Genomic DNA, 26,660 nt, shown 5'->3' with positions numbered 1-26,660 from the left:
TTATTGATATTTCTCCTGGCAGTCTTGATTCCAGCTTGTGTTTCTTCCAGTCCAGCATTTCTCATGATGTACTCTGCATATAAGTTAAATAAGCAGGGTGACAGTATACAGCCTTGACGTAGTCCTTTTCCTATTTGGAACCAGTCTGTTGTTCCATGTCCAGTTCTAACTGTTGCTTCCTGGCCTTGCATACAGATTTCTCAAGAGGCAGTTTAAGTGGTCTGATATTCCCATCTCTTTCAGAATTTTCCACAGTTTATTGAGATCCAAATAGTCAAAGGCTTTGGCATAGTCAATAAAGCAGAAATAGATGTTTTTCTGGAACTCTCTTGCTTTTTCCATGATCCAGCGGATGTTGGCAATTTGATCTCTGGTTCCTCTGCCTTTCCTAAAGCCAGCTTGAACATCTGGAAGTTCACGGTTCACGTATTGCTGAAGCCTGGCTTGGAGAATTTTGAGCATTTCTTTACTAGCGTGTGAGATGAGTGCAATTGTGTGGTAGTTTGAGCATTCTTTGGCATTGCCTTTCTTTGGGATTGGAATGAAAACTGACCTTTTCCAGTCCTGTGGCCACTGCTGTGTTTTCCAAATTTGTTGGCATATTGACTGCAGCCCTTTCACAGCATCATCTTTCAGGATTTGAAAAAGCTCAACCGGAGTTCCATCACCTCCACTTGCTTTGTTTGTAGTGATGCTTTCTAAGACCCACTTGACTTCACATTCCAGGATGTCTGGCTCTAGATGAGTGATCACACCCTCGAAGGTGAAACAGAACTGCATGTTTCATTGCTGTTTCTACCTAGGCCTGTCTACCTAGTAAAGAGAAGAATTGAGAGCTAGTTCCCATAGTTCCTATGGGTGAATCTAATGAGACTATAGCCCTTTATCACAGGTTCTGCTTGCAGAGATGAATCTCCCTTTTTAATCATGCTTGCACATTGCAGTAGGAAGAACATGCTTAGGAGTAAAATACCTGGGTTTGAATTCTAATTCTGCCACTTATTAGCTGTGCGTGTTTGGACCTAAACTCTTTTCCTGGTATTCAGCTAACATTGCCAGTGATAACACATACAGTGAAGATTTGTTGTGAAATCTCTGGCATGTAGTCGGTGCCCTGGAATCACCTAGAAAACCATTACCTGATCCCTCCTAGAATGGTGTCAAGAGATACAAAATGTTTTGGGGAATAAAGAGTTGTAGGGAATGGAATGATGTACACGGTGGCAAGAGATAAGAGTCAGTTTTGAGCCCTGTATTAGCCCATATGCGAAGAATTATTTTTTGGCCATGGTTGCAATCCTGCTCATGTTCACATATGTCTTCATATGCATTATATTATATTAAGATAGAAACGGGGAGCCTTGAAAACAGAAATGTAGGATTGGCTGAATCTTTTTTGCAGAGCTCAAAATGAATTTCATAATCCTTTTCTTTCCCTTCCTTTTATAGCTGATAGCCTCTGTGTCTTCAGATGCTCACTCAGCAGGGACACTGAATGTTGCTATGTGGGGAAGGAGTCCATCTTGATTACTCTGGGCTACTACAGTGCTTTGCTGAAGTTTGCGTCTCATGCTGGTAAGTTTTGTGCCTGTCCCAACTCCCTGACTTCAGTTCAGTTCAGTTGCTCAGTTGTGTCTGACTCTTTGCAACCCCATGGACTGCAGCACGCCAAGGCTCCCTGTCTATCACCAAGTCCTAGAGTTTACTCGAACTCATGTCCATTGAGTTGGTGATGCCATCCAACCATCTCATCCTCTGTCGTCCCCTTCTCCTCCCACCTTCAGTCTTTCCCAGCATCAGGGTCTTTTCTAGTAAGTCAGTTCTGTGGTACATATACACAATGGAATATTACTCAGCCATTAAAAACAATGCATTTGAATCAGTTCTAATGAGGTGGATGAAACTGGAGCCTATTATACAGAGTGAAGTAAGTCAGAAAGAAAAATACCAATACAGTATACTAACACCTATATATGGAATTTAGAAAGATGGTAACAATGATCCTATATGTTAGATAGCAAAAGAGACACAGATGTATAAAACAGTCTTTTGGACCCTGTGGGAGAAGACGAGGGTGGGATTATCTGAGAGAATAGCATTGAAACATGTATATTACCATATATGAAATAGATCACCAGTCCGGGTTTGATGCATGAGACAGGGTGCTCAGGGCTGGTGCACTGGGATGACCCTGAGGGATGGGATGGGGAAGGAGGTGGGAAGGGGCTTCAGGATGGGGAACACATGTGCACCCATGGCTGATTCATGTCAATGAATGGCAAAAACCCCTGCAGTATTGTAAAGTAATTAGCCTCCAATTAAAATAAATTAATTAATTTTAAAAAATAAATGTTCTGTAGAATTTACCTGGGAAGCTACTGTTTGTTGAGAGTTTTAAAATAACTGATTCAGTTTCATTACTGGTAATAGTCTGTTCATTATTTCTATTTCTTCCTGATTCAGTCTTGGCAGATGGTACGTTTCCAGGAATTTAACCATTTCTTACAGTTGTTCACTTTGCTGAGGTATAATTGTTTGACAGTCTGCCATTCTGATTGGGTTATAGTTTAATCAGTTTTCATAAAAATAAGAAATTCCTGTTTTTGATCATGAAAATCAGGATGTGGCTTATCTCAGCATGTGAATGTTTCATAATTTCTTGGTACTTTATGGATTTCAGTAATTGAAGGCTTTAATAAAGAATTTTCCTGAGTCGTGATCAGACATAACCAAGTTAAAAGCAGACTATGATTTTGGCTTTTTATACTATAAACATTTAACATATTATCTCATCTCATATACCATTCACTTAAGGGAGAATTTAATCAGATCATCTTACTGATGAGGAAACTGAGATTCAGAGAAAATTGGTCACTTGCTCAAGGTAATATGACTAATAATTAACTGACCAAAGATTTGAATCTCGAGTTACCTACTCCAGAGCTCATGTACTCTTCCCACACCACAATGCATCCTTCTGTACACAGTTAGTTTTAAGAAAGAAAGAAACCGGTGAAAGAATAAGGGCAGTTGCGCAATTGAACGGAAAAGGCTTTCCTTTAATATGTTCACACTTAGAACACTTAATGCTTGAGGGTATCTATGCTTCAGAAATTCCCTGGTGGTCTAGTGGTTAAGACTGCATGCTTGCACCACCAGGGGTCTGGGGGTTCCATTCCTGGTTAGGAAACTAAGATCCTGCATGCCCCCGAGCCACAGCCAGGGGGAAAAAAAAAGATATCTGTGTTTCAAGCTTATTGTACTGTTCGGAGTTGGTACCAAAATCTGAGCAGGCCTGGAAACTTCATATTTTAGGTACTCTCGAAGTTGAAGCTGCCTTCATTTTCTGGATGAAAGTTTTCTTTGAATCTTTATATGACAGTGAAATGGAAATTTTGAGATGCCAATAGGCAAAGTGTAAATAATTTGGGATGAATTTTATTCCTTATTGCAGCCAGTGACCAAGCAGTTCCCATGTACTACTCCCATACAACTTCCACCTCTCTACCTGAATGAGATAATCATAAACAGCCTGGAAAGTTATAAGACCCAGGACCAACACAGCTCACCGAGTGCTGGGCCCTTGATCCTACACCAAGCTTCCTGCTGTCATTCTGTTGACTTACCTGACTAGGAAAGATAGTATACAGACCTTTTCTATTACATTTCTTGAGACAGAGAATTTGGGTTCAATAATTTAAAATACTGAGGTACTTTTAAAACTGTTTATACCAGTGGGGCAAGGCGGAGGGGGGAAGGCAAGAGAGTAAGTTCCTCAATAAGGAGCCCTTTTAGGTGGGATGAATTCTGAATCATGAATTCTTAGTTGGTTCAGTGTATATTGTGTGTTTTAGGAATGAGCATAAAGACCTGGTCTCACCATGCTTTAGAGCACTGGCTATAACTTATTAGTCTCATTTATTAGTAGTAGGAAGGGAAAATAATTGCTAACAGAAATTTCTGTTGTTTTGAGAATTTTGCCAGGGATGCCTTATAATAGCTTCCTATTCTGGAGTTCATGTGTTTCTTGATCTCTGCTGAAAGTGAATACCAGCACCAAAAGGATTGCAAATGCAGATATTTGCAAATTGGTGGTCATCCATGGTTTAATTTAATAGTAGTTTTCAGACTCAATGAATGTCCCTGGGGAGTTGGTTGCCTGTCTGATTTTCCTGGCCCTGGAAACTGAACAAGCCAAGCAGCTGATCCCTCATTCTGGATCTGTCAGGGCAGGTTGCAATGCAGACCTGAGTCCACAGCTGCAGGAAGGCAGTGGCAAGTGAGGAACAAGCTGGCTGTGACTCGGAGGGTCCCAGGTGGCCCAGATCCCAGGTGGCAGTGGGATATTGATTGTCATTTGTCAGCCTGGATGTTGACACAAGGCTGTCTACTTGTGTCACTGCCCATCAGATACAATTGCTGAATTTTTGAGATGTGCTCTGCTTTTCTGGAGTAAGAGGATGTGGCGTTTGAAATGTGAGAGTTCTATTTTCTATTTAGAAGTGAGTGAGCAGCTGCCAATTATCTGTAACTTGGGTAAGAAAGAAAATCCAACTCTATTGGGGATTGCCCTGTCTTGATAATTAGGTGGAACCACTAAGAAAGAAATGAGCCAATATTAAAATGTCTGTGTGAGGAATATTTCTTCTTTCCTTCTTCAGAATTGTGTCTCAGCGATCTCCAGGCCTGATTCGGTTACATGTTAAATAATCTCCAGTAATCTGAAAGACTACTGTGAAATCCAATGCACTTAAATTCATTGTATTTTAGAAGCAGTTCAGTTCAGTTGCTTAGTCATGTCCGACTCTTTGCGACCCCATGGATACTGAAGCATGCCCAGCTTCCCTGTCCATCACCAACTCCTGGAGCTTACTTAAACCCATGTCCATTGAGTCGGTGATGCCATCCAACCGTCTCATCCTCTGTCCCCTTCTCCTCCCACCTCAGTCTTTTCCAGCATCAGGGTCTTTCTTCAGATCAGATGGCCAAAGTATTGGAGTTTCAGCTTCAGCGTCAGTCCTTCCAGTGAATATTCAGGACTGATTTCCTTTAGGATGGACTGGTTGGATGTCCTTGCAGTCCAAGGGAGTCTCAAGAGTCTTCTCCAACACCACAGTTCAAAAGCATCAATTCTTCTGCAGTCAGCTTTCTTTATAGTCCAGCTCTCACATCCATACACGACTACTGGAAAGACCATAGCTTTGACTAGATGGACCTTTGACTAGATGGACCTTAATAGCAGTGGGGATATTTAATAGTGACAGATGTCGACAGAGAAAAAAAATGACATTTTAATTAAATAGACTTGAGATAATTTCTGTGAAGCACTATGTATGTACTGGATATGTGCAAGGCTTCCCTGTTCATTCTTTCATTTAACAAATATTTATTGAGAGTCTGTTAATGTTAACACTTGTTATGTGCTAAACATGTTAGCACTTGTTATATGCTAAAAATGCAGTACTGAGTAAATATAAGTCCTTAAAATTGTGTAAAAGTGAAGTTGCTCAGTCATGTCTGACTCTTTGAGACCCCGTGGACTGTTAGCCTACCAGGCTCCTCCATCCACGGGATTCTTCAGACAAGAATACTGGAGTGGGTTGCCATTTCCTTCTGCAGGGGATCTTCCCAACCCAGGGATAGAACTGAGGTCTCCTGCGTTGCAGGCAGACGATTTAACCTCTGAGCCACCAGGGAAGCAAAAGAAGGACACAGGCAATTAATAAATGAACATACATACATGGTGGATTGTGTGTGATAAATATTGAAAAATCAGGCAAAGAGGCAACCAATAGGGGTTACGTATGTTTACTGTCTTATAGGTTATTTTGGGGAGAAATCACTGATAAGATGTCTGACGTGTAAGCAGGGAGCTGGAAGGGAGAGCCCTTGTGTTTATCTGGTGAGACAGACAGGTGAGGAGAACTGCAAGGACCTTGAGGCAGAGGACGCTTACAGAATGGCACCAAGAGCGGAGGGACTCAGTGAGGAGAAGGAGAATGGCGAGCTCAGAGAATTCGAAACCAGTCAGGGGAGACACTGGGAGTCATGGTGAGGATGCTCAGGGATAGTGAAAATATCTGAGGTCATGAAGCAGAGGCCCAGTATTGCCTGAGCATTATATATGTACTTTTTTATACTTTGAAAGGTATGTATTTATACTTTCTCTTTTTGCCATTCCCACAGCAGCCCTGTAAAGTTGGTATAATAATAAATATATCTTACAAATATTTATAATATTTACATTTATAATATTTATTTATATTTATAAATAAATGTAAATATAAATATATTTACAAATATTTATAATATTTATATTTAATAAATAATATATATTACAATTATTCCCATTGTAAGCGGGCTTCCCTGTGGCTCAGTGGTAAAGAATCCACTCGCCAGTGCAGGAGATGCAAGAGACTAGGATTAGGTCCCTGGGTCGGGACGATCCCCTGGAGAAGGAAATGGCAACCCACTCCAGTATTCCTGCCTGGGAAATCCCATGGGCAGAGGAGCCTGGCAGGCTACAGTCCATGGGGTCACAGAAGAGTTGGACATGACTGAGCTGCTAAACAACATTCTCATTGTTACACAAAGACACTAAGATTCATAGATAGGAAGGAAGTTTCCCAAATGACAGAGAACATGTAAAGCTCATGTTCTTTCAACAATTTCCCATCTATTCCTGCACTCTTCATGAGTTGACATCTAATCTAGAAAACTCATATCTTTAATTGAGATGATGATACAAACATGGGAAAACCCACTTTTATCAACATTCAACTACATGAGAAAAAAAGAAAGACACAGATAAACCTTATTCTGGGAGTTACGGAGAACTTCTGAATATCCTTTGAACAGGTTCATTAATTTACAGCATTTTTCATGTTTTATCTATCTCTTTATATATGTGTACATATATATAAACACATATTATATTTCTGAATCATTGGAGAGTAACTTGCATATGTCATAGTTCTTTTCTCTTTAGTGTAGAGGAGCCTGGTAGGCTGCAGTCCATGGGGTCGCTAAGAGTCGGACACGACTGAGCGACTTCACTTTCCCTTTTCACCTTCATGCACTGGAGAAGGACATGGCAACCCACTCCAGTGTTCTTGCCTGGAGAATCCCAGGGACAGGGGAGCCTGATGGGCTGCTGTCTATGGGGTCGCACAGAGTTGGACACGACTGAAGCAACTTAGCAGCAGCAGCAGCAGCAGATATAACCTAGAAACAGAATATTCTCTTGTGTGACCAAATTCAAGAACCTAACATCTATACAATATTTATATTTATTTTACCATCTACAGCCCAGTTTCATAAATTGTCCTTTATACAGTACAAGGTGGTGCAGTGGTAAAGGAGATGGTGGTACAAGTGCAGGAGATGCAAGAAATTTGGGTTCAAGCCCTGGGTTGGGAAGATCCCCTGGAATAGGAAATGACGGCCTACTCCAGTATTCTTGCCTAGAGATTCAATGGACAGAGGAGCCTGGGGGGCTACAGTCCATGGGATTGAAAAAGAGTGGAAACTGAGTGACTGAGTACACACATATACACACACACACAGGCACACGCACACGTGCACACACACACACAGACACAGACACACACAGACACACAGTTCTTTAGAGCATTTTTTTTTCCCTCTCTATTTCTAAATCCAGGATCATATATTGCATCTAATTGTCACTTCTCTTCAGCCTCCCTTAATCTGTAACAGTTCCTCAACCTTTCTTTTCATGTCATTGTGTTATTTAGAGTACAGGGACCAGTTATTTTATAAAATGTTCCCGAGGTTGAGTTTTTCTGATGTTTCCTCATGGAAAAATTCAGGTTATGCATCCCCTGTCAGTAAAACTATGTAAATCTTCTTGTGTCCTTCTCAGAATTTCACATCAGGGAGCACTGAGATCTATCTCCCCCTTTTTGATAATAGAAATTTCAGTTACCAGGTCAAGATACTTTTAGTTTCTCTGCTATTAAGTTCCTATGCTTTCCCTGATAGATAGAACTAACAAGCAGTCTCTATGAAGGCATTTTGAAATTACTGAAATATCCTGTTCCTTGTCAGACAGCCCAAACTTAGTATTCATTTATTATCTATTGCTTTGGAAGGACAGTTTACTTTTAAAAAAATATATGTGGGCAAGATCCTGCGATCTTAGTAAGTCACTTAGTTCTTGTAGGTTTCTTGTGTAGATTCTTAGGATTTTCTGCATAAATGATTATGTCTTCTGTGATTAAAGACAGTTTTACTTTTTTCCTTTTATATATATATATATATATATATATATATATATGCTTTAAAGTTTCTTTTTCTTGCTTATTGCACCAACTAGGACCTCTAGTACAGCGTTGCATAGAAGAAATTCGAGTGGACATCCTTACCTTGTTTATCGCTTCAGGGGTAGCATTTTTTAGCTATAGTGCTGTTTTCGTAGATGTCTTATATCAGGTTGAATAAAGTCCATTCTGTTTCTAATTTATGAATAATTTCTGTCTTGAATTGTATTTTGTGGAATGCTATTTCTGAATCTATCATGATTGCCTCATTATCATGATATATGATCCTTTCTCTGTGTTGCTAAACTAGATTTGCTAGAATTTTATAAATAATTTTTGTGTCTATATTCCTTTATTAATGTTTTAGTTTGATTTGTGTCAAAGTAATACTGACCTTATAAAATTCAGGTTAGATTCCTTAATCTGCAGGCTTTGTCTAGAATTTGGCATTGCTTCTTCCTCAAATGTTTGTTAAAATTAACAACTGAAGCCAAATGGACCTTAAGTTTTCTTTGAGAGAAGATAGTTAACTACAGAGTCAATTTGTTTAATATATATATAGGTCTGTTTAATGTATCTGTTGTTTATTGAGTGAGTAACATTGAGTGAATAATGTATCTGTTGTTTATAATTGTTTGCATCTTTCATGAAGTTTGATCCTCTGATTGACTCTTCTCTTTTTAAAATTTGAGTATAATTGCTTTACAATGTTGTCTTAGCTTCTGTTATATGCAAAGAGAGTCAGCTACGTGTACACATATATCCCCTCCTTGTCGAACCTCCTCCCCTTCTCCGCATCCCACCCTTCTAGGTCATCACAGAGAACCAAGCTGAGCCTCTTGTGCTCTAGCTGGAAGCTTAGATCATTAATTTCAACCTTTTCTCTTTTTTTCCAATATACACATTTAACATTCTACATTTCTTTCTACGCACTGCCCTAGCTACACTCAATAAATTTTGTTATGTTCTGTTTTCCTTGTCATATGGTTAAAAATAATTTGTGTTATTTGGTTTTGGGCCTATGGGTTTCTTCTTTGACCTGTGGATTATTTGGAAGCATATTATTTAATTTCCAAATATCTGGACACTTCCCTAATAGCTCTCATGTTCTAGTTGGATTCTTTTGTGGTCTGAGAACATGGTTTGTGTGATTATTAGTGGTTTCAGATTTGTTCAAGTCTGTTTTCTGGTCTACAGTATGGTCCATCTTGGTGAATTTTCTGTGTGCATTTGAAAATAATACGTGCTCTGTTATTATTGGGTGGACTGTTGTCTAAATATCAGTTAAGTCAAATTGATCTTTAACAATTCTTAGCCTACTTATTTATTAATTATATAGAGAGGAGAGTTGGAGTGACCAGCTCTAACTGGATTTGTTGCGTGTTATAGTTGTTTATGCCCCTTTGCCATATAAAAATTGAGTATATTCTATTGAGCATATGTGAGATTACATTTCAGATAGTGAATCAAGAAAGCAAAAAGTGAAGATTCCAAGTTTCCTGAAACTGTATTTCAATTTTTCCTCATATGAGGAAACCTCATACCTCGCTTAAACTCAGTTGGAGTGTGGTTCTCCATGCGTTTCTGCTCTCAGTATTTACTACATATTCTCTGGCCCCTGTTTCCTGCTGAACATGTGCACAAAATTTGCATACTGCTGAAATATTTATGGATGAAATGACATTATATCTGTGTTTTACTTTAAAATGTCCAGCTAAGAAAACAAAAATTACATGATAGCAGAAATGAATTAAGATCAGCAAAGTCTTAGTACATTTTGAATCTTGATGATAGAAATCTTTATTAATCTATATATTTTATGTGCTTTTGAAAATCTTCATAATGAAAGCAAAAATATGTGAATAAGTCCATAAAAATATGATGTGGAGCATCAGGAGATATAGGCATTTTTCAGGAAACATCTCATTTACCTATACGTTTATCTTCCTGCTGGTCATCTGAGGTATGATTATTGATCATGAACTTTCAAGCTGCATTGAAATGCCCTCTTCAGATTATAGTAGCGATGGCAGGAAGCTGAGGTGGCTGAGAAGTAGAACTTAAGACCCTTTGTAGTTTGGGCTTTATTGAATAGTTACTGGAAAAACAGAAGGTTATTTATTAATAATACAGGACAATCTGGGCTCAGCAATATTGGTTTTAGCAGTCTTCCCCAGTCCCATCCCCCCATCCTTCTTTAAAGTGCCTTTAAATGCTTTAGCACTCTTGAGAGTTATTAAAGAAACTTAGGTCATAAATGGCTAACACAAAAGAGAATATGTAAATATTTAAGTTTATTTATTCATTAAAAACAAAGTTGGAACTTCCCTAGTGGTCCAGTGGCTCCGTCTCTGCTCTCCTAGTGCAGGGGGCCCAGGTTTGATCCCTGGTCAAGGAACAGGACCCCACAAGATCTGATGCAGCCAAATAACTATTGTAAAAAATTGTTAGCTGCACTATGTTGGTAGTGATGTGGGGAGATAGGCATTGTCACAGATTCCCGAAGAGTGTAAATTATGATAGTCGATATAGAGGATGTGTGTCCGTGCTAAGTCAGTCTTGTCCGATTCTTTGAACTGTAGCCCTCCAGGCTCCTCTGTCCCTGGGATTCTCCAGGCAAGAGTGCTGCAGTAGGTTGCCGTTTCCTTCTCCAGAGGATCTTCCTGACCAAGGGATTGAACTTGTATCTCTTACGTCTCCTGCATTGGCAGGTGGATTCTTTACCACTGGCGCCACCTGAGAAGATACAGAGCGCAGTTTGGCAATATATTTCAAAATTAAAATGGATGCCTCTTTTGATCTCACTTCCAGGAATTTAATCTACAAATATACTCATAAATGGGAGAAATGAAATTTAAGAAAATACTGAAATTAACTTATTGTTTTTAATAGCAAAATACTGAAAACAACTAAAATGTCCATCATCTGACTATTGGTGATTTGAAATATGATATAGCTGTCTAAAACCAAAACTCTGTGCATACTTTGGAGAAAAACTTCTAGATACTGTTAAATTTAAAATTTTTTAAATGGGAAGGATCATTTATGTCATCAATTTATATTTTTTCAGTGGAAAAATACTTAGTGTTTAAAACCCTCAATCATTCAAGCACTATGCTGGATGATAGGGATATAATATTCCCTTTCTTTGATTTTCATTTGTTGAGCGATTTTTTTTACCAGGCAAATGCCTCCCCCAACCCTCCCACCTTCTCTTGGTAAGAGAAGGCTTTCTATGGTTCCCAGATAAGATAGTTATGCCCTGAAAGCAATTTGATTCATGTCATCTTAGGCTATTTTTAGGGTTTCCTATGGAGTCATGGAGCATACAGGAAAAGGCAGTATGGTATATCAAACCCATCTCAAGGAAAGGGAATCATTATAAAAAATTTGTTGATGAGACAGCATGGTAGTTCACCCATTTAAAGGAATACCAGATTTGAGTGGTGGTGACACAACTGAGCGACTTCTCTTTCTCTTTTCACTTTCATGCATTGGAGAAAGAAATGGCAACCCACTCCATTGTTCTTGCCTGGAGAATCCTGGAGACGGAGGAGCCTGGTGGGCTGCCGTCTATGGGGTCACACAGAGTCGGACACGACTGAAGTGACTTAGCAGCAGCAGCAGCAGCAGCATACATCAGAATGGAGTTAAAGTCTGCTTCGGATAGTTGGAAATTCAGACATCATTGCTCTTTGAAGTAACTTGCAGGAGGTATAGGATTCAAGCCAGTTTGCAAATTGCATGGTATATCTGAAGCTAGTATTCAAACTCGATAAAAACCAGCAGTGTCGTGGAGTATAATGTCCATATTCAGAAAGAATAATAACGTGGGTAAAGGTTTCTCTGAGAAAGAATTTAAGATGCCACTATCTTCGCCAGAGGTTCATGTGCGAATGAAATACATTCCCAGCAACTCACAGATACAGTGATGGTTCCTGTGATCTGACACGACATTGCACGTCACACAAATGTGTGGACAAAGCAATGGCTTCCAGGAGTCGCTACAGTAAGGAGCTGGAACAGCCTTTTGTCCAGGAGTGCCTTTATCGTAGTTCAGTGCTAGCATCTTGGTCACCCCTCTTCATGTGCTGGTTCCAGAAACTGGCTCAGCCTTTTAAATTCTACCATCCACACCCGTAGATCCTTCCTAGGGTTTAAGGATTCCCTGCACATCAAGCTAAAAATCTCCCTTTTCTCGACTCTTCTCTTTTCAGTTCTCACGAAACTACTTTGACCAGAGTTTTTCAGCAGCAGCACGGTTAACATTTTAGTCTGGATAATTCTTTGTGTTGGTAGCGGGGGGCAGGTGATGTCCTATCCTCTGTGGGATGCTGAGCAACATCCCTGACCTCTGCCCACTGGATGCACACATCCTGGGCCAGAACCAGTCTGGGGAGGCTGTTCCTTCTCGGTTTGAAAACTGTCTATCTCATTAGTGAATAGTGGTATCTAGTCAGGCAGGGTTCCTGAGAGATAATCCCTCCATCTTCATCTTCTCAATTCAACATTTGTTTGTGGTGGTTTTTCTTTTTTCCATTAATCTTTCTTTTAAATTTATCTATTCAATAAATGTTTATTTATAAAAGATATGTTTTTTTTTTTACTGTTTATACTCTTTAAAAAAATTTTTTTGTATATTGGAGTGTAGTTGATTAACAGTGTTAGTTTCGGGTGTGTAGCAGAGTGATTCAGTTATACATACACATGCAGCTGTTTCTTTTCTCAAATTATTTTCCTGCTTAGGTTATTATAGAGTATTGAGCAGTTGCCTGTGCTATACAGTTGGTCCTTGTTGGTTATCTGTTTCCAACAGAGCAGTGTGTATGTGTCAGTTCCAAACTCCCAACCTGCCCCTTCCCTTCAGTAAGTGTAAGTCCATTCTCTAAGTCTGTGAGTCTGTTTCTGTTTCATAAATAAGTTCAGTTGTATCATTTTTTTTTTTGGATTCCACATATAAGCAATATCCTATGATATTTGTCTTTCTCTAACTTACTTCATTTAGTGTGATAATCTCCAGGTCCATCCATGTTGCTACAAATGATATTATTTCATTCTTTTTAACAGATGAGTAATTTTCCATTGTGTGTGTGTGTGTGTGTGTATATATATATATATATATATATATATATATATATACAGTGAACACTGGGGTTCATTTATCCTTTGACCCATGATTTCCTTCAGATATATGCCCAGGAGTGGGATTGCTGGATCATTAAAAGTGGAAGTGTTAGTTGCTCAGTCATGTCCTACTCTTTGCAACCCCATGGAGTGTAGCCCACCAGGCTTCTCTGTCCATGGAATTCTCCAGCTGAGAGTATTGGAGTGAATTACTATTCCCTTCTCCAGGGGATCTTCCTGACCCAGGAATTGAACCTGAGTGTCCCACATTGCAGACAGATTTTTTACCTTCTGAGCCACCAGGGAAGGTGGATCATATAGTAGCTCTGTTTTTAGTTTCTTAAGGAACCTCCATACTGTTCTCTGTAGTGACTGTACTAGTTTACATACCCACCGACAGTATAGAAGCGTTCCCTTTGCTCCACACCCTCTCCAGCATTTATTGTTTGTAGACTTGTTAACGATGGCCATTCTGACTGGTGTGAGGTGGTACTTCATTGTAGTTTTGATTTGTATTTCTCTAATATTTAGCTAGGAGCATGTTTTCATGTGCCTCTTGGTCATCTGTACATCTTCTTTGGAAAATTGTGTATTTAGGTCTTCATTCCATAATATTGTTTAGCACCTACTGTGATCTTGCATTGTGATAAATCCATGATTTTATGGGAAAACCATTTTCTAAATATAACTTCTGTGCAAGCAGCCTCTTCACAGAATCCCTTGCAACTGAAGATAATTTTTAATTTTTTGTTTCCATTTTAAAGTTTATTTTTCATTATTGTATATGATATGAAAATATTAATATATCTGCTGTTAGCATTTGGTTGTGATGATTATTTGCATATTATTTGCATCCTACTATTTTCATTTAATGCTCCATCATAAGCACATTTCTCTATTTGTTGGACTTTATAAACATCATTGAAAATACATAAATTATATTCCTCAAAGAGTTTCTCTAGCTTACTTAACCCAGAGTCTGTAGTAGGATGTTTTGTTTCTACTTTTTAAATGATAAATATTTTTGCAATTATAATCGGTAAAAGCAACATTCACTATATTACAAGTTAATGAATGTCTTTGAACCTATAGCTTTTGGATAGTTTCATTCGGATCAGTCCTCAGAAACTGAACAAAGGTGCCAAAGGATGTAAACTTGCACTTCTTGCTCTAATACGGACTGTCAGACTGCTTTCCACTACACATGTTCTGATTTATGGTGATTCCAGGAGTGTTTGGGTGTATCATTTCACTGAAACCTTAACAAAATTGCATGCTGTAAATTTACTGATTCGGTTGTTCTTAAAAATAGTGCATCATTTCAGTTTGAATTTTGTTGCTTTCTGTTCGTAACAAAATTGAGGGCTGTTGTGTAGGAATCCCAGACTTTCAGGGCACTGGATGGCATCATATCTCTGCCATCACGTGACCATCTACCAGACAGTGGCAGTCGTCAGAACTCTACATGGGTATTACTTTTCATTCCTTCTTCCCAGCCGTACGATCGGATTCCATTTCCCTACTCCCCCGAAGTCAGACGCAGACATGTGACTGGCTTTGGCCAATGCATGTGAGCAAGAGAGAGGTGTCATTTCTGCCTGATGTTTCAGGAGCCAGTGTGAGCATTGCCACGTTCCTGCTTCCATGCAGCCACAGTCCTGGGCACCTCCTTGCCTGGGTCCTTTGGTGAGAATAACGTGAAGTCACGGCCCTGCACTGAACTGTGCGTGTAGTGTAAATGAGAAGCAAATGTGGTGGTGCTCAGCCCTTGAGATTGTGGCAGTGGTGAGTTAGCAGCATAACCCACCTGCTTGGGTGGCCCACCCAAGCCCAGCCTCTCCACCTGCCTGCATGGCTGTGCCATCGGTCCCGCGTTTGGGGCCCCTTCAGCATCGCCAAACGTGCAGCAGCCCTTCAAGTCAAGTGCTTTTCCAAACAAGGCAAGGGTTTGGTGGTATTTATGTACGATCCATTCAGTTCCAAGCAGCAAAGTGGGTGACAGCACCCTGCCATCTGCCAGCTCAAATTATTTTTGTCATCTCAGATTAAAGACTGTTTTAATATTCAGCAGGGAAATGACTTAATATGGGTTGGCTTCAGGCAGCTTTTAAAAAATTGCTTTTCCTTCACGATGGGCCCGTAAAAGCTAATTAAAAAAAAGCTAACATTTATGGATCGTCTTTCTGCTTCAGGGACTGTGCCAGCAGACTCTCCTTATTTCTCCTTGCCATGTGGAGGTCACTGCTGTCATCATCCCCACTTTATAGGTGAAGTCAGAGAGGCTCAGAGCACACATCCTTGTCAAGGTCATGCTCTGGTTAATAACAGTACCAGGGTTTGAACCTGGGTCTGTGGGGCTGTGCACTGGGTCCACAAGGGACCGCCTTGGTTCTTCCCAGTCTTTCTCAAGGCCCCAGATTGGGCATATTTTGGTCCTGCCAGACCCTTGCCCTTGACTGCTGTCATCTTAGCCTTTCATTGGCCTTAGTCATACCATCCTGTTTCAGGGTGATGAGGGGGATGGTGTGATAGAATGTCCATGGGGCACTGTGGGAGGACAGCAAATGAACACTTACCTCACCCTGGTGCTCCAGGGGGTTTCTGGAAGATGGTACCTGGGCTGGGGAAAGAGAAGGAGATTTAAGTCATGGAGGCAGACCATGCAAGGAACTTCCAGCTTTGCTTTGATGAGCAGAAACTGCAAGGCGGGAAGAGGAGTAGGAGGTGTGACTTGGCAGGGGGATCAGGGCCAAGTCATAAAGGGCCTCATGTGGGAAACCAAGAGCCGTAGGCTTTATTGTGTGTGCCTCTGCAACTTTATAATGGCCTTTTATACGTGTTGGGAACGTGTCATTTGGAAACAGTATCAGCCCTTGAGGTGAGCATTGTGGCTAATACTGCTTATTGCCTCTCTTCTATTCTCTCCTCCTTCCACATTATGAAGTTCTGTCTTACTAGGGGTAATAATGACCATAAAAAAATGTACACCTTCCAGCCAGCCTTGCAAATAAGGATGGCAGTTGATTGAATAGGGTTTCTAGGAAATCTCCTTAACATGAGCTGATTCAGAGAGGAAGTACATCATTTATCCATTGCCCCATCCAGCTTCTTGCTACCTGGAGTGTAGATATGCTTGCTGGAGCTGCAGCAGTCATTTTTGAGTGTGAGGCACCCTGAGGATGGAAAGTAGGTTCTAAGAACATCAGAGGAGGATTACATGGTACCTCTGTTTGTTTGACGGTGTAACTGCTGAGCCAGTCTTACACTGCCTAATTCTGGACTTCTTTTATCTGAGAGAAAAGTAAATCACTCTGTCATTTAGGTCACTTTTATTGAACTTTTGTTATATGCAGACAAGCTTAATCTGGACTTACAGAGGATACATAACCCATTAATTAACTCTGTTAGTTCATTTTGCAGAGGAGTTTACCAGAAATCTGAAAACTTAAGTGATCTGATAAGGATTATACAAGGAGTACTAGTGTCAGAGACAAAACTGAAGCCTGGGAATTCTGGCCCCAAAGCCTGTGTTTTATTTATTGTCTTGTTTGTTTGTCTTGTCTTGTTTGCCAAAGATGTGATTTCTGTTAATTCCCCCACTCCTCCATTACTGCACATTTTTGGGAGAACTGCCATGCAGAAGACTGACCTTAGAGTACCAGGCCACAGTTAAATGATGTTATGTCCTGCATGGGGAATCTAGTAAGACCTGGTGTGCTGACTGCTTTGTCCCAGCCTCTTCCTGAGCATGGGTGTCCTTTGCCTTGCCCATCTGGCAGGAGGCCCATAAAACATAGAGCCAAGTAGTGACCATCTCTCCCTTTCTCCTAAGCCCCCTCCCTACTCCCAAGAGCTGGTTTCTTGCCTCTGGGTCCCTCTCCAGCTGCTTCCATTGTGTTCTCCTGGCTGTGCAGACAGATGGGTCATCTGGGCCCTTCTCATCCTGCAGGTACAGGATTGCAGGAGCATCTGGCTTGTCTTTCTCTCGTCCTGCTGTCTGCCCCCTGGCTATGTCACCGCTCAATTAGCATGCCTAGTGCAGGATGGTGGTACTCAAATCTGTCAGTTCTGCGACTTGTTGGCATCTCGGCAGAGAGCTCAGCAGGAGAGGAGGTTGCTGACTCAAGGCTAATGTCATTTTCATATCGTCTGCACAGCTCAGTCATCCACAAGATCCTTTTTACTTGCAATCAGTGGTTTATTGAGCATCTTCACTGACCTTCGGAAATATCATCAGCAATGTCTCCTCTGCCAGTAGATGGCCCTGAGCCAAGTGCTTTGTGCCTCTGAGTTCCACGTGTGGCCAGGTTGTAGCCGTGGCCTTCAGACGGTGCCTCTGAGCTGACCTGATGCTCGTGGCCCCACGACTTCTCTGACCCTGTGTGCCAGTGTCCCCGTGCAGCCGAGCAGAGGAGCATGTCTGCTGCCTGACTGTGTCTAGGAAGGAACTGGGTAAACTTTTTTTCTGTGAAGGGCCAGCTGCTAAATATTTTGGTTTCATGGATGATTTGGCCTTTGTCACAACCACTCAACTCTGCCCTTGTAGCATGGAAGCACCCTTGGACAATTTGTAGAAGAGTGAAGGTGGCATACTCCAGTTAAACATCTTTTATGGAATACTGAAATTTGAATCTCGTGTAATTTTCATTTGTCGCAAAATATTATTATTGCTTTGATTAAAAAAAAAAAAACAACTATGTGAAAATATGAAAACTGTTCTTGGCTTGTGGCCAGTACAGAAACAGAGCAGAGGCTGGGTTTGGCCCATGGGTAGTAGTTTGCCTGCCCCTCATCTAGAGGAACGATAATGTTAAAACACATGACTTCTTTTGGTGCAAATCCTGGTATTTTCACCAATCAGCCGTGTAACTCAACAGCAGTCGCTTCATCCTCCTGAGGTTTGGTTTCCTCATTGTGAAATGGGAATGATCACAGTGCACACTGCAGAGGACTGCTGGTGACTTAAATGAGACGAAGGATCTCATGGCCACGGCCCAGCACAGTGTCAGCATCCACCGCAGGCCCAGTGCTGGCTAGTCACCCTGGGAGATCTGAAATGAAGCAGGCACAGCTGCGCTCTGGGAGCTGGGAGTCTAGCAGGACGGTGGCCGGATGCCCCAGTAGCTGTCACACACATGGCAGTGATCATAGCCATCAGAGGTGCACAGCAGGGACAGTCTGTCATCTTGATGTTGGCAGTGCTGCTTCTCGGGCTTTGGAGCATGTGGGGTGTTTTTTCAGAGAGAACACAGACCCGTCTGGGAGTGCCCTGGTGAGCCGGTCCCTGTGCCTCTGTGAATCCCCGGCCACCCACGGTGGCGCTGCTGCACTGAAGCCCGGCCTCCCCGGCACCCTTGCCAGCCCCCTTGCCGTTCCCTCTGCTCACTGTCCCTCGGCAGCCACAGAGGCAGAGCTTCCACTTTCTGCTCTTCCTCGTGTAGCCCAGCTGAGTTTGGGGCAGTTAGCACTTCGTCATTGGTAAGTTTACATTACACTGAAGTCATTCTGATGTATTAATACACAGTGTGCTGGTATGCCACGTTACAAGCAAAATGAGATGTATGGTTATTGACCTCTGAGGTTGTTTAGTCCCTAAGTCATGTCCAATTTTTTTGCAATCCCATGGACTGTAGCCCATCAGGCTTTCTGTCCATGGTGTCTTCCAGGCAAGAATACTGGATTGGGTTGCCATTTCCTTCTCCAGGGGATCTTCCTGGCCCAGGCATCCAACCCGTGTCTCCTGTATTGGCAGGAGGATTCTTTACCACTGAGCCACCAAGGAAGCCCATCAGTTCAGTTCAGTCGTGTCCGACTCTTTGCAACCCCATGAATCGCAGCACACCAGGCCTCCCTGTCTATCACCAACTCCCAGAGTTCACTCAGACTCATGCCCATCAAGTCAGTGATGCCATCCAGCCATCCCATCATCTGGCGTCCCCTTCTCCTCCTGCCCCAATCCCTCCCAGCATCAATCTTTTCCAGTGAGTCAACTCTTTGCATGAGGTGGCCAAAGTACTGGAGTTTCAGCTTTAGCATCATTCCTTTAAAGAAATCCCAGGGCTGATCTCCTTCAGAATGGACTGGTTGGATCTCCTTGCAGTACAAGGGACTCTCAAGAGTCTTCTCCAACACCGCAGTTCAAAAGCATCAATTTGACGCTCAGCTTTCTTCACAGTGCAACTCTCACATCCATACATGACCACTGGAAAAACCATAGCCTTGACTAGATGGACCTTAGTTGGCAAAGTAACGTCTCTGCTTTTGAATATGCTATCTAGGTTGGTCATAACGTTCCTTCCAAGGAGTAAGCGTCTTTTAAGTTCATGGCTGCAGTCACCATCTGCAGTGATTTTGGAGCCCAAAAAATAAAGTCTGACAGTTTCCACTGTTTCCCCATCTATTTGCCAAGAAGTGATGGGACCGGATGCCATGATCTTTGTTTTCTGAATGTTGAGCTTTAAGCCAACTTTTTCACTCTCCTCTTTCACTTTCATCAAGAGGCTTTTTAGTTCCTCTTCACTTTCTGCCATAAGGGTGGTGTCATCTGCATATCTGAGGTGATTGAGATTTCTCCCTGCAGTCTTGATTCCAGTTTGTGTTTCTTCCAGTCCAGCATTTCTCATGATGTACTCTGCATAGAAGTTAAATAAGCAGGGTGACAATATATAGCCTTGCCGTACTTCTTTTCCTATTTGGAACCAGTCTGTGGTTCCATGTCCAGTTCTAACTGTTGCTTCCTAAACCTGCATACAGATTTCTCAAGAGGCAGGTTAGGTGGTCTGGTATTCCCATCTCTTTCAGAATTTTCCACAGTTTATTGAGATCCAAATAGTCAAAGGCTTTGGCATAGTCAATAAAGCAGAAATAGATGTTTTTCTGGAACTCTCTTGCTTTTTCCATGATCCAGCGGATGTTGGCAATTTGATCTCTGGTTCCTCTGCCTTTTCTAAAACCAGCTTGAACATCAGGGAGTTCATGGTTCACGTATTGCTGAAGCCTGGCTTGGAGAATTTTGAGCATTACTTTACTGGCATGTGAGATGAGTGCAACTGTGTGGTAGTTTGAGCATTCTTTGGCATTGCCTTTCTTTGGGACTGGAATGAAAACTGACCTTTTCCAGTCCTGTGGCCACTGCTGAGTTTCCCAAATATGCCATATTGAGTGCAGCACTTTCACAGCATCATCTTTCAGGATTTGAAATAGCTCCACTGGAATTCTGTCACCTCCACTAGCTTTGTTCGTAGTGATGCTTTCTAAGGCCCACTTGACTTCACATTCCAGGATGTCTGGTTCTAGATGAGTGATCACACCATCGTGATTATCTTGGTCATGAAGATCTTTTTTATACAGTTCTTCTGTGTATTCTTGCCACCTCTTCTTAATGTCTTCTGCTTCTGTTAGGTCCATATCATTTTTGTCCTTTATCGAGCCCATCTTTGCATGAAATGTTCCCTTGGTATCTCTAATTTTCTTGAAGAGATCTCTGGTCTTTCCCATTCTGTTCTTTTCCTCTATTTCTTTGCCTTGATCGCTGAAGAAGGCTTATCTCTTCTTGCTATTTTTTGGAACTCTGCATTCAGATGCTTATATCTTTCCTTTTCTCCTTTGCTTTTTGCTTCTCTTCTTTTCACAGCCCATAGCTTAATTTTAATTTCCACTCAAAAATCAGTCTTACCCTTACTTCTTTGTAAAGGTTCTTGTTCTGCCCAGTGTAGCCACCAACTGGAATGCTATCTGGGCTTGTCACCTGAGGACCACCTACCTATAATCCTAGCCTTGTTAGGGAATTTCTTTAACTCAGCCCTTAAAGACAAAGGATAACAAAGTGACTTGTGAATGACTAGAACCTCCATATGGTTTTAATGGCATGCAGCTTTCTAAATTGTTTCTTTTTATACAACAAATGAATCACAAACATACTTCTTTGAGTATAATAATACCTAGCGATATTCACATGCTAACAGCTGATCTTACTTCCAGAAAGAACTGGGGAATCCCTTAGCAACAGTTCTGAGCCTTTACAGTTTGTTTCCTGAAGTTTTCCTGATATCACCCACAAATCCTTTTATGTCCCATGTTACTCATATCCTGGGCTGTTCATCCCAACCTGACCTCACACACTCCTGAGTCAGATGTTTTATACCGATGGCAGAGTTTTCTCTATGTCTTCGACTGCAGTACTCAAGTTCAAGACTTTAAAGTAGTGATCTTCCTATTCTTCCTTTTGCAAAACCTTTAGGAGGGTCCTTTTCTTCCAATACCCTTAAACGATGCCTGCTGCAGCTGCCAGTTGCCAGAATGCCTTCTTTTCATCTTTGCACTGTTACGGTTTCTTTCTGCTCTCTCCACTCTTTGATCTACCTTCTGCTTTGATGCTGGGAAGGGGTTTTGAGGTTATTCTAGAATTTGAAAGCATGAGGGGAGTTTCCAAGTTCAGTATATCATGGAAATCTTGCCTGTGCAGGGCTGTTGTGTAAAACAGTTTCAGACAACAAACTTCTCTTCGTGGTCTATGTGGGGGTTTTGTGCTGTGCACAACCCACACCATCATACTTGGCAACCCCAGCCCAATGGACAGGACCCATTGAGGTTATGACGCATCTTCTGCCTTATTCATGAAGAAGGGGGAAGAGGAGGAACAGGGAGAATAGCAGTACTTTTGTAGAGCTTCTTTTGTGCTTGACATTCTTCTGAGTACTTTAAGTATAGTAACTAACTGAAAGGTCTGGTGCTAAAGCTGAAACTCCAGTACTTGGCCACCTCATGCGAAGAGTTGACTCATTTGAAAAACTCTGATGCTGGGAGGGATTGGGGGCAGGAGGAGAAGGGGATGACAGAGGATGAGATGGCTGGATGGCATCACCAACTCGATGGACATGAGTCTGAGTGAACTCCGGGAGTTGGTGATGGACAGGGAGGCCTGGCGTGCTGCGATTCAGGGGGTCACAAAGAGTCGGATATGACTGAGCGACTGAACTGACTGAATTATCAAATTGGAGATTTTTACTTGTCCCTCCTAAACAGTGCAACCCCCATCCTGGACAATGGTGAATAGGCCAGAAACAGACTTTCTTCCCTCATACCGGATGCAATCTAATGATTTTTGAGGGAATTGATCAAAAAGTTAACTGTGACATCCATGGTAACAGCAAAGCTCAAGGGAAAGAAAATTGCTGAAATGGTTATCAGACCCTCCTCGGAGATCCACACAGGCTACCTGTTGCGTGAGATGACAGAGCTAACCTTATACTGAGCATTGCAGCACCAAGTGGCCTTTATGTCCAGCTTTAATTTTCTCTGTAAGTCCATATGTTGGCCCGTCCACACTGGAAAATTAGGCCACTTCCCCACTTGCGCAGGTACTCAGAAACCTACCTGCTGGGAGCTCTGTTTCCAGGCCGCGATGCTCCTCCTTCTGCTCTGCCTTTCCAAATTCTTCCTGCATCCTTCAGCTCACCTTCCACCTCCTTCCCTGATGGGATGAATACACAGCGCTTGATTTCCCTGGATTTTTGAATAAAAATTATCCTACTTTGTGTGTAATAATGCTTTGTTTTGTAATAGTTTCTGTATGTGTGTGTGCGAGTATATGTATGTATCTGTCTAGTTACATATTCCTGAAGGGTGGAAACCTCATTTCTAATTTTGTTTGTACCCCCTCCATAGCCCCTGCTCCTGTACCCAGCACTCAGCAGGTGATCAATAAGTGCTTTTTAATAAGGAGTTGACTCACTGCCAGCACTCTGGCCCCCTTGGCTCAGGTTGTTCTAAGGCTTGCAGCCTTCCAAGAAAAGCTGACTTTCCTGGCTTCCTTCCATCGTACTGGAATGAATTTCAATACTAGGCCTTCAAAGAAAAAACTCAGACAGGGCCATCCTAACCTTGAGTAAATGCGAAAGAAACAAATCCCCAGTGGAGAGGAGGCCTAGGGCTCACTCAGATAAAATTCACACCTATGTCTACTCATTTTCCTTTAGCAAAATAAAATGATCTCCAACCTGAGCAAGCACTGAGTACTTATTATATGACATGTAAATATGCATATAAGTATATATACATTTGTATATATATTTGTAAGTAAATATAAATATATATATGTATATATTTATATTCAGCAAGCATGCTTAGGGAAAAGTGTTACTACCTATTCTCATCTTACAAAAGACACCTTTATGTAACCTGTCCGAGGTCACACAGTAGCAAATGGTAGAGCCAGAACTGCGCGCCAGGCAGGCTGCTTTGAGTCTGAGCTCTTGGCATTTGCACTATATAGTATTCCATACTGGACCTCTTAGGATTAATTAGCATCCTGTGAGAGAAGGAGTGTATATGTGTGTGTACCTGTGTGCAGACAAGACAGGAAACAGTTTTGAAGTGTGATATGTTATAAATTAGATTTTTTCTAGCTTTATCAAGGTATGGTGTATATATAACGTTGTACAAGTTTAAGGTATACAATGTGTTGATTTGATACATTTAATATCTTGTGAAATGATTACCTCGGTAGGGTTAGTCAACACCTGCATCACCTCAAATAATTACCATTTGCTTTTTGTGATGAGAACAGTTAAGGTTTACTCTCTTAGTAATTTCAAGTCTTTAATACCATATTGTTAACTGTGATCACCATACTGTATATTAGATCTCTAGCATTACTCATCTAATAACTGGAAGTTTGTATCTTTTAACAACACTTCTCTGACTTCAGACCCCTTATAAGCGCCATTCTACTGTGTCTGTGAGTTCGCCTTTTATAGAGTCCACAGGTAAGTGATACACAGTATTTTATTTCACTTACCATACCCGCACAGTATGTCCATGTTGTCATAAACGGCAGGATTTCCTTCTTTCTCGTGGCTGAATGATATTCCATTGAATATACATACCACATCTCTTCTATCCATTCATCACTTTCATCTATTCATCTAGCCGCTAAGGTTGTTTCCATACCTTGGCTATTATGAATAATGCTTCAGTGAACACGGGTGTGAAGATAACTTTTTGAGGTAGTAATTTCATTTCCTTTGGATATATACCCAAAAGTAGAATTATTGGGTTGTATGTGTAGTCCTGTTTTTAATTTTTTGAGGAACTTCCATACTATCTTCCATTATGGCCCTGCCAGTTTATATTCCCACCAACAGTGCACAAAGGCTCCCTTTTCTCCACGTCCTCACCAGTGCTTGCAATCCCTTGTTTCTCATGACAGCCATCCTAACAGGTGTGAAGTGACTGAGGTTTTGCTTTGCGTTTCCCTGATGATTAGGATATTGACAATCTTTTCATGTATCTGTTGGCCACCTTGGGATCTTCTTTGGAAAAATATCTATTCAGGTCCTCTGCTCATTTTTTAATGAGGTTGTTTTTTGTTTTTTTTTTTTGCTGTTGAGTTTTTTGAGTACCTTATATATATTTTAACTCTTTATCAGATGGATGATTTGCAAGTATTTTCTCCCTTTGTATAGATTTGCTTTTCATTTGTTGATTGTTTCTTTCTTGTGAAGAAGCTTTTTGATGTAGTCCCACTTGTTTATTTTTCCTTTTGCTGTCCTAGCCAACAAATCATTACCAAGATCAATATCAAGAAGTTTTTTCTTGTTTTCTTCTAGTAGTTTTATGGTTTCCGGTCTTACGTTTAAGTCTGTAATCCATGTTGAGTTAATTTTTGTAAATGGTATAAGAAAGGGTTCAATCACATTTTTCTGTATGTGGTTATCTGGTTTTCCCAACACCATTTTTTAAAGAGATTATCACTTATTCATTGATTATTCTTGGCTCCCCTGTCAAATATTAGTTTACCATCTATGTGAGGGTTTATTTTGGGGCTCTCAGTTCTATTCCATTAATCTGTGTGTGTATTTTTATGTCACTACCATATTGTTTTGGTTAATATAACTTTTCACTACATTTGAAATCAGGGGCTGTGGCGTTTCCAGCTTTGTTCCTCATTCTCAGCATTGCTTTGGCTAATCAGGGTCTTGCGTAGTGCTATTACAAATTTTAGGATCGTTCTTCTTTCCATGAAACATGCAATTGGAATCTTGATAGAGATTGCACTGAATCTGAATCTGTAGTGTTGACATTTTCATAATATTAATTCTTCTGAATGATGAGCACGTATACGTTTCCATTTACTTGTGTCATCTTCAGTTTTTTTCATCAACGTCTTACAGTTCCAGCTTTTCACCTCTTTGGTTACATTTATTCCTAAGTGTTTTATTGCTGCTAATGCTTTTGTAAGTGAGTTTGTTCCTTCTTTTTCAGGTATTTCATTGTTTCTGTATGGAAATGATTCTGATTTCTGTATGTTGATTTTATGTCCTGCAACTTTACTGAAATTGTTGATTAGTTCCGACAGTATTTTGATGGAGTCTAGGATTTTTTCTATATAAGATCAAATTATCTGAACACAAAGACAGATCTTCCTTCATGATTTATGTACCTTTTCTTTCTTCTCTTCACTTCTTCTTTCCTTACTTACTTTCTTTATCTCCTAATTGTTCTAGCTAGGACTATGTTGAATATAATATAATTATAATGCTATGTTGAACTGAATCGGTAAGAGTGGGCACCTTTCATCTTATTTCTGATCTTAGAGGAAAAGCATTCAGCCTTTTACTGTTGAGTATGATGTTACGTGTGCCCTTATCTTTCTTATTTGGGGGTACATTCCTTTTAACAAAAAGAGATAAATCCTTTTAGTGTACTGTTAAATTATGTTTGGTAACACTGTGCTGAGAATTTTCACCTTTATGTTCATCAAGGATAATTGCCTATAGTTTTCTCTTGTTTTGTATTCAGTATTCTTATCTGACTTGGTATCAGATAAAATAAGTTCAGGAGTGTTTCCTTCTCTTCGATATTTTACAAAAGTTTGAGAAAGATCAACATTAATTTTTTAAATATTTGATCGAATTCATCTGGAAAGCTATTGGACCCTGGGCTTTTCTTTGTTGGGAAGTTTTTTTTGTTTTTTTTTTTACTGATTCAGTCTCCTTATTCATTATTGATCTGCTCAGATATTCCAATTCTTCATGGTTCAGCTTGGTGGTTTTTATGTTTCTAGAAATACATCCATTTTCTTCTAGGCTATCCAGTTTGTTTACATGTAATTATTAATTATAGTCTGTTTGATTATTAATTTAGTCTCTTTGACCCTTTGTATTTCTGTGGTCTAGTTGTAATGTCTCTTCCACTTCTGAAATAATTGAGTCTTCCCTGTTTTAAGATGAAGTTTTTAAAGTTTTGACAATT

The 26,660-nt window shown here is 40.7% G+C and overlaps 1 protein-coding gene across 1 annotated transcript in view; it reads left to right on the top strand.

The window, feature by feature from the left end:
• The window catches only part of LOC121818643 (histone-arginine methyltransferase CARM1-like), a 290,088-nt gene that overhangs the window by 85,186 nt on the left and 178,242 nt on the right, over nucleotides 1–26,660 (top strand). Inside the window, exon 3 of the mRNA XM_042243405.2 lies at nucleotides 1,450–1,575. Within this exon, the coding sequence (XP_042099339.2) occupies nucleotides 1,450–1,575 (126 nt within the window). The remainder of the gene's footprint in view (nucleotides 1–1,449; nucleotides 1,576–26,660) is intronic.

Source organism: Ovis aries, chromosome 2 (assembly GCF_016772045.2).
Source record: "Ovis aries strain OAR_USU_Benz2616 breed Rambouillet chromosome 2, ARS-UI_Ramb_v3.0, whole genome shotgun sequence".
In the NCBI taxonomy this organism is placed as follows: domain Eukaryota; kingdom Metazoa; phylum Chordata; class Mammalia; order Artiodactyla; family Bovidae; genus Ovis; species Ovis aries.
Note: the sequence above shows the minus strand (reverse complement) of the source record. Positions and strands in the feature narration are given on the sequence as shown.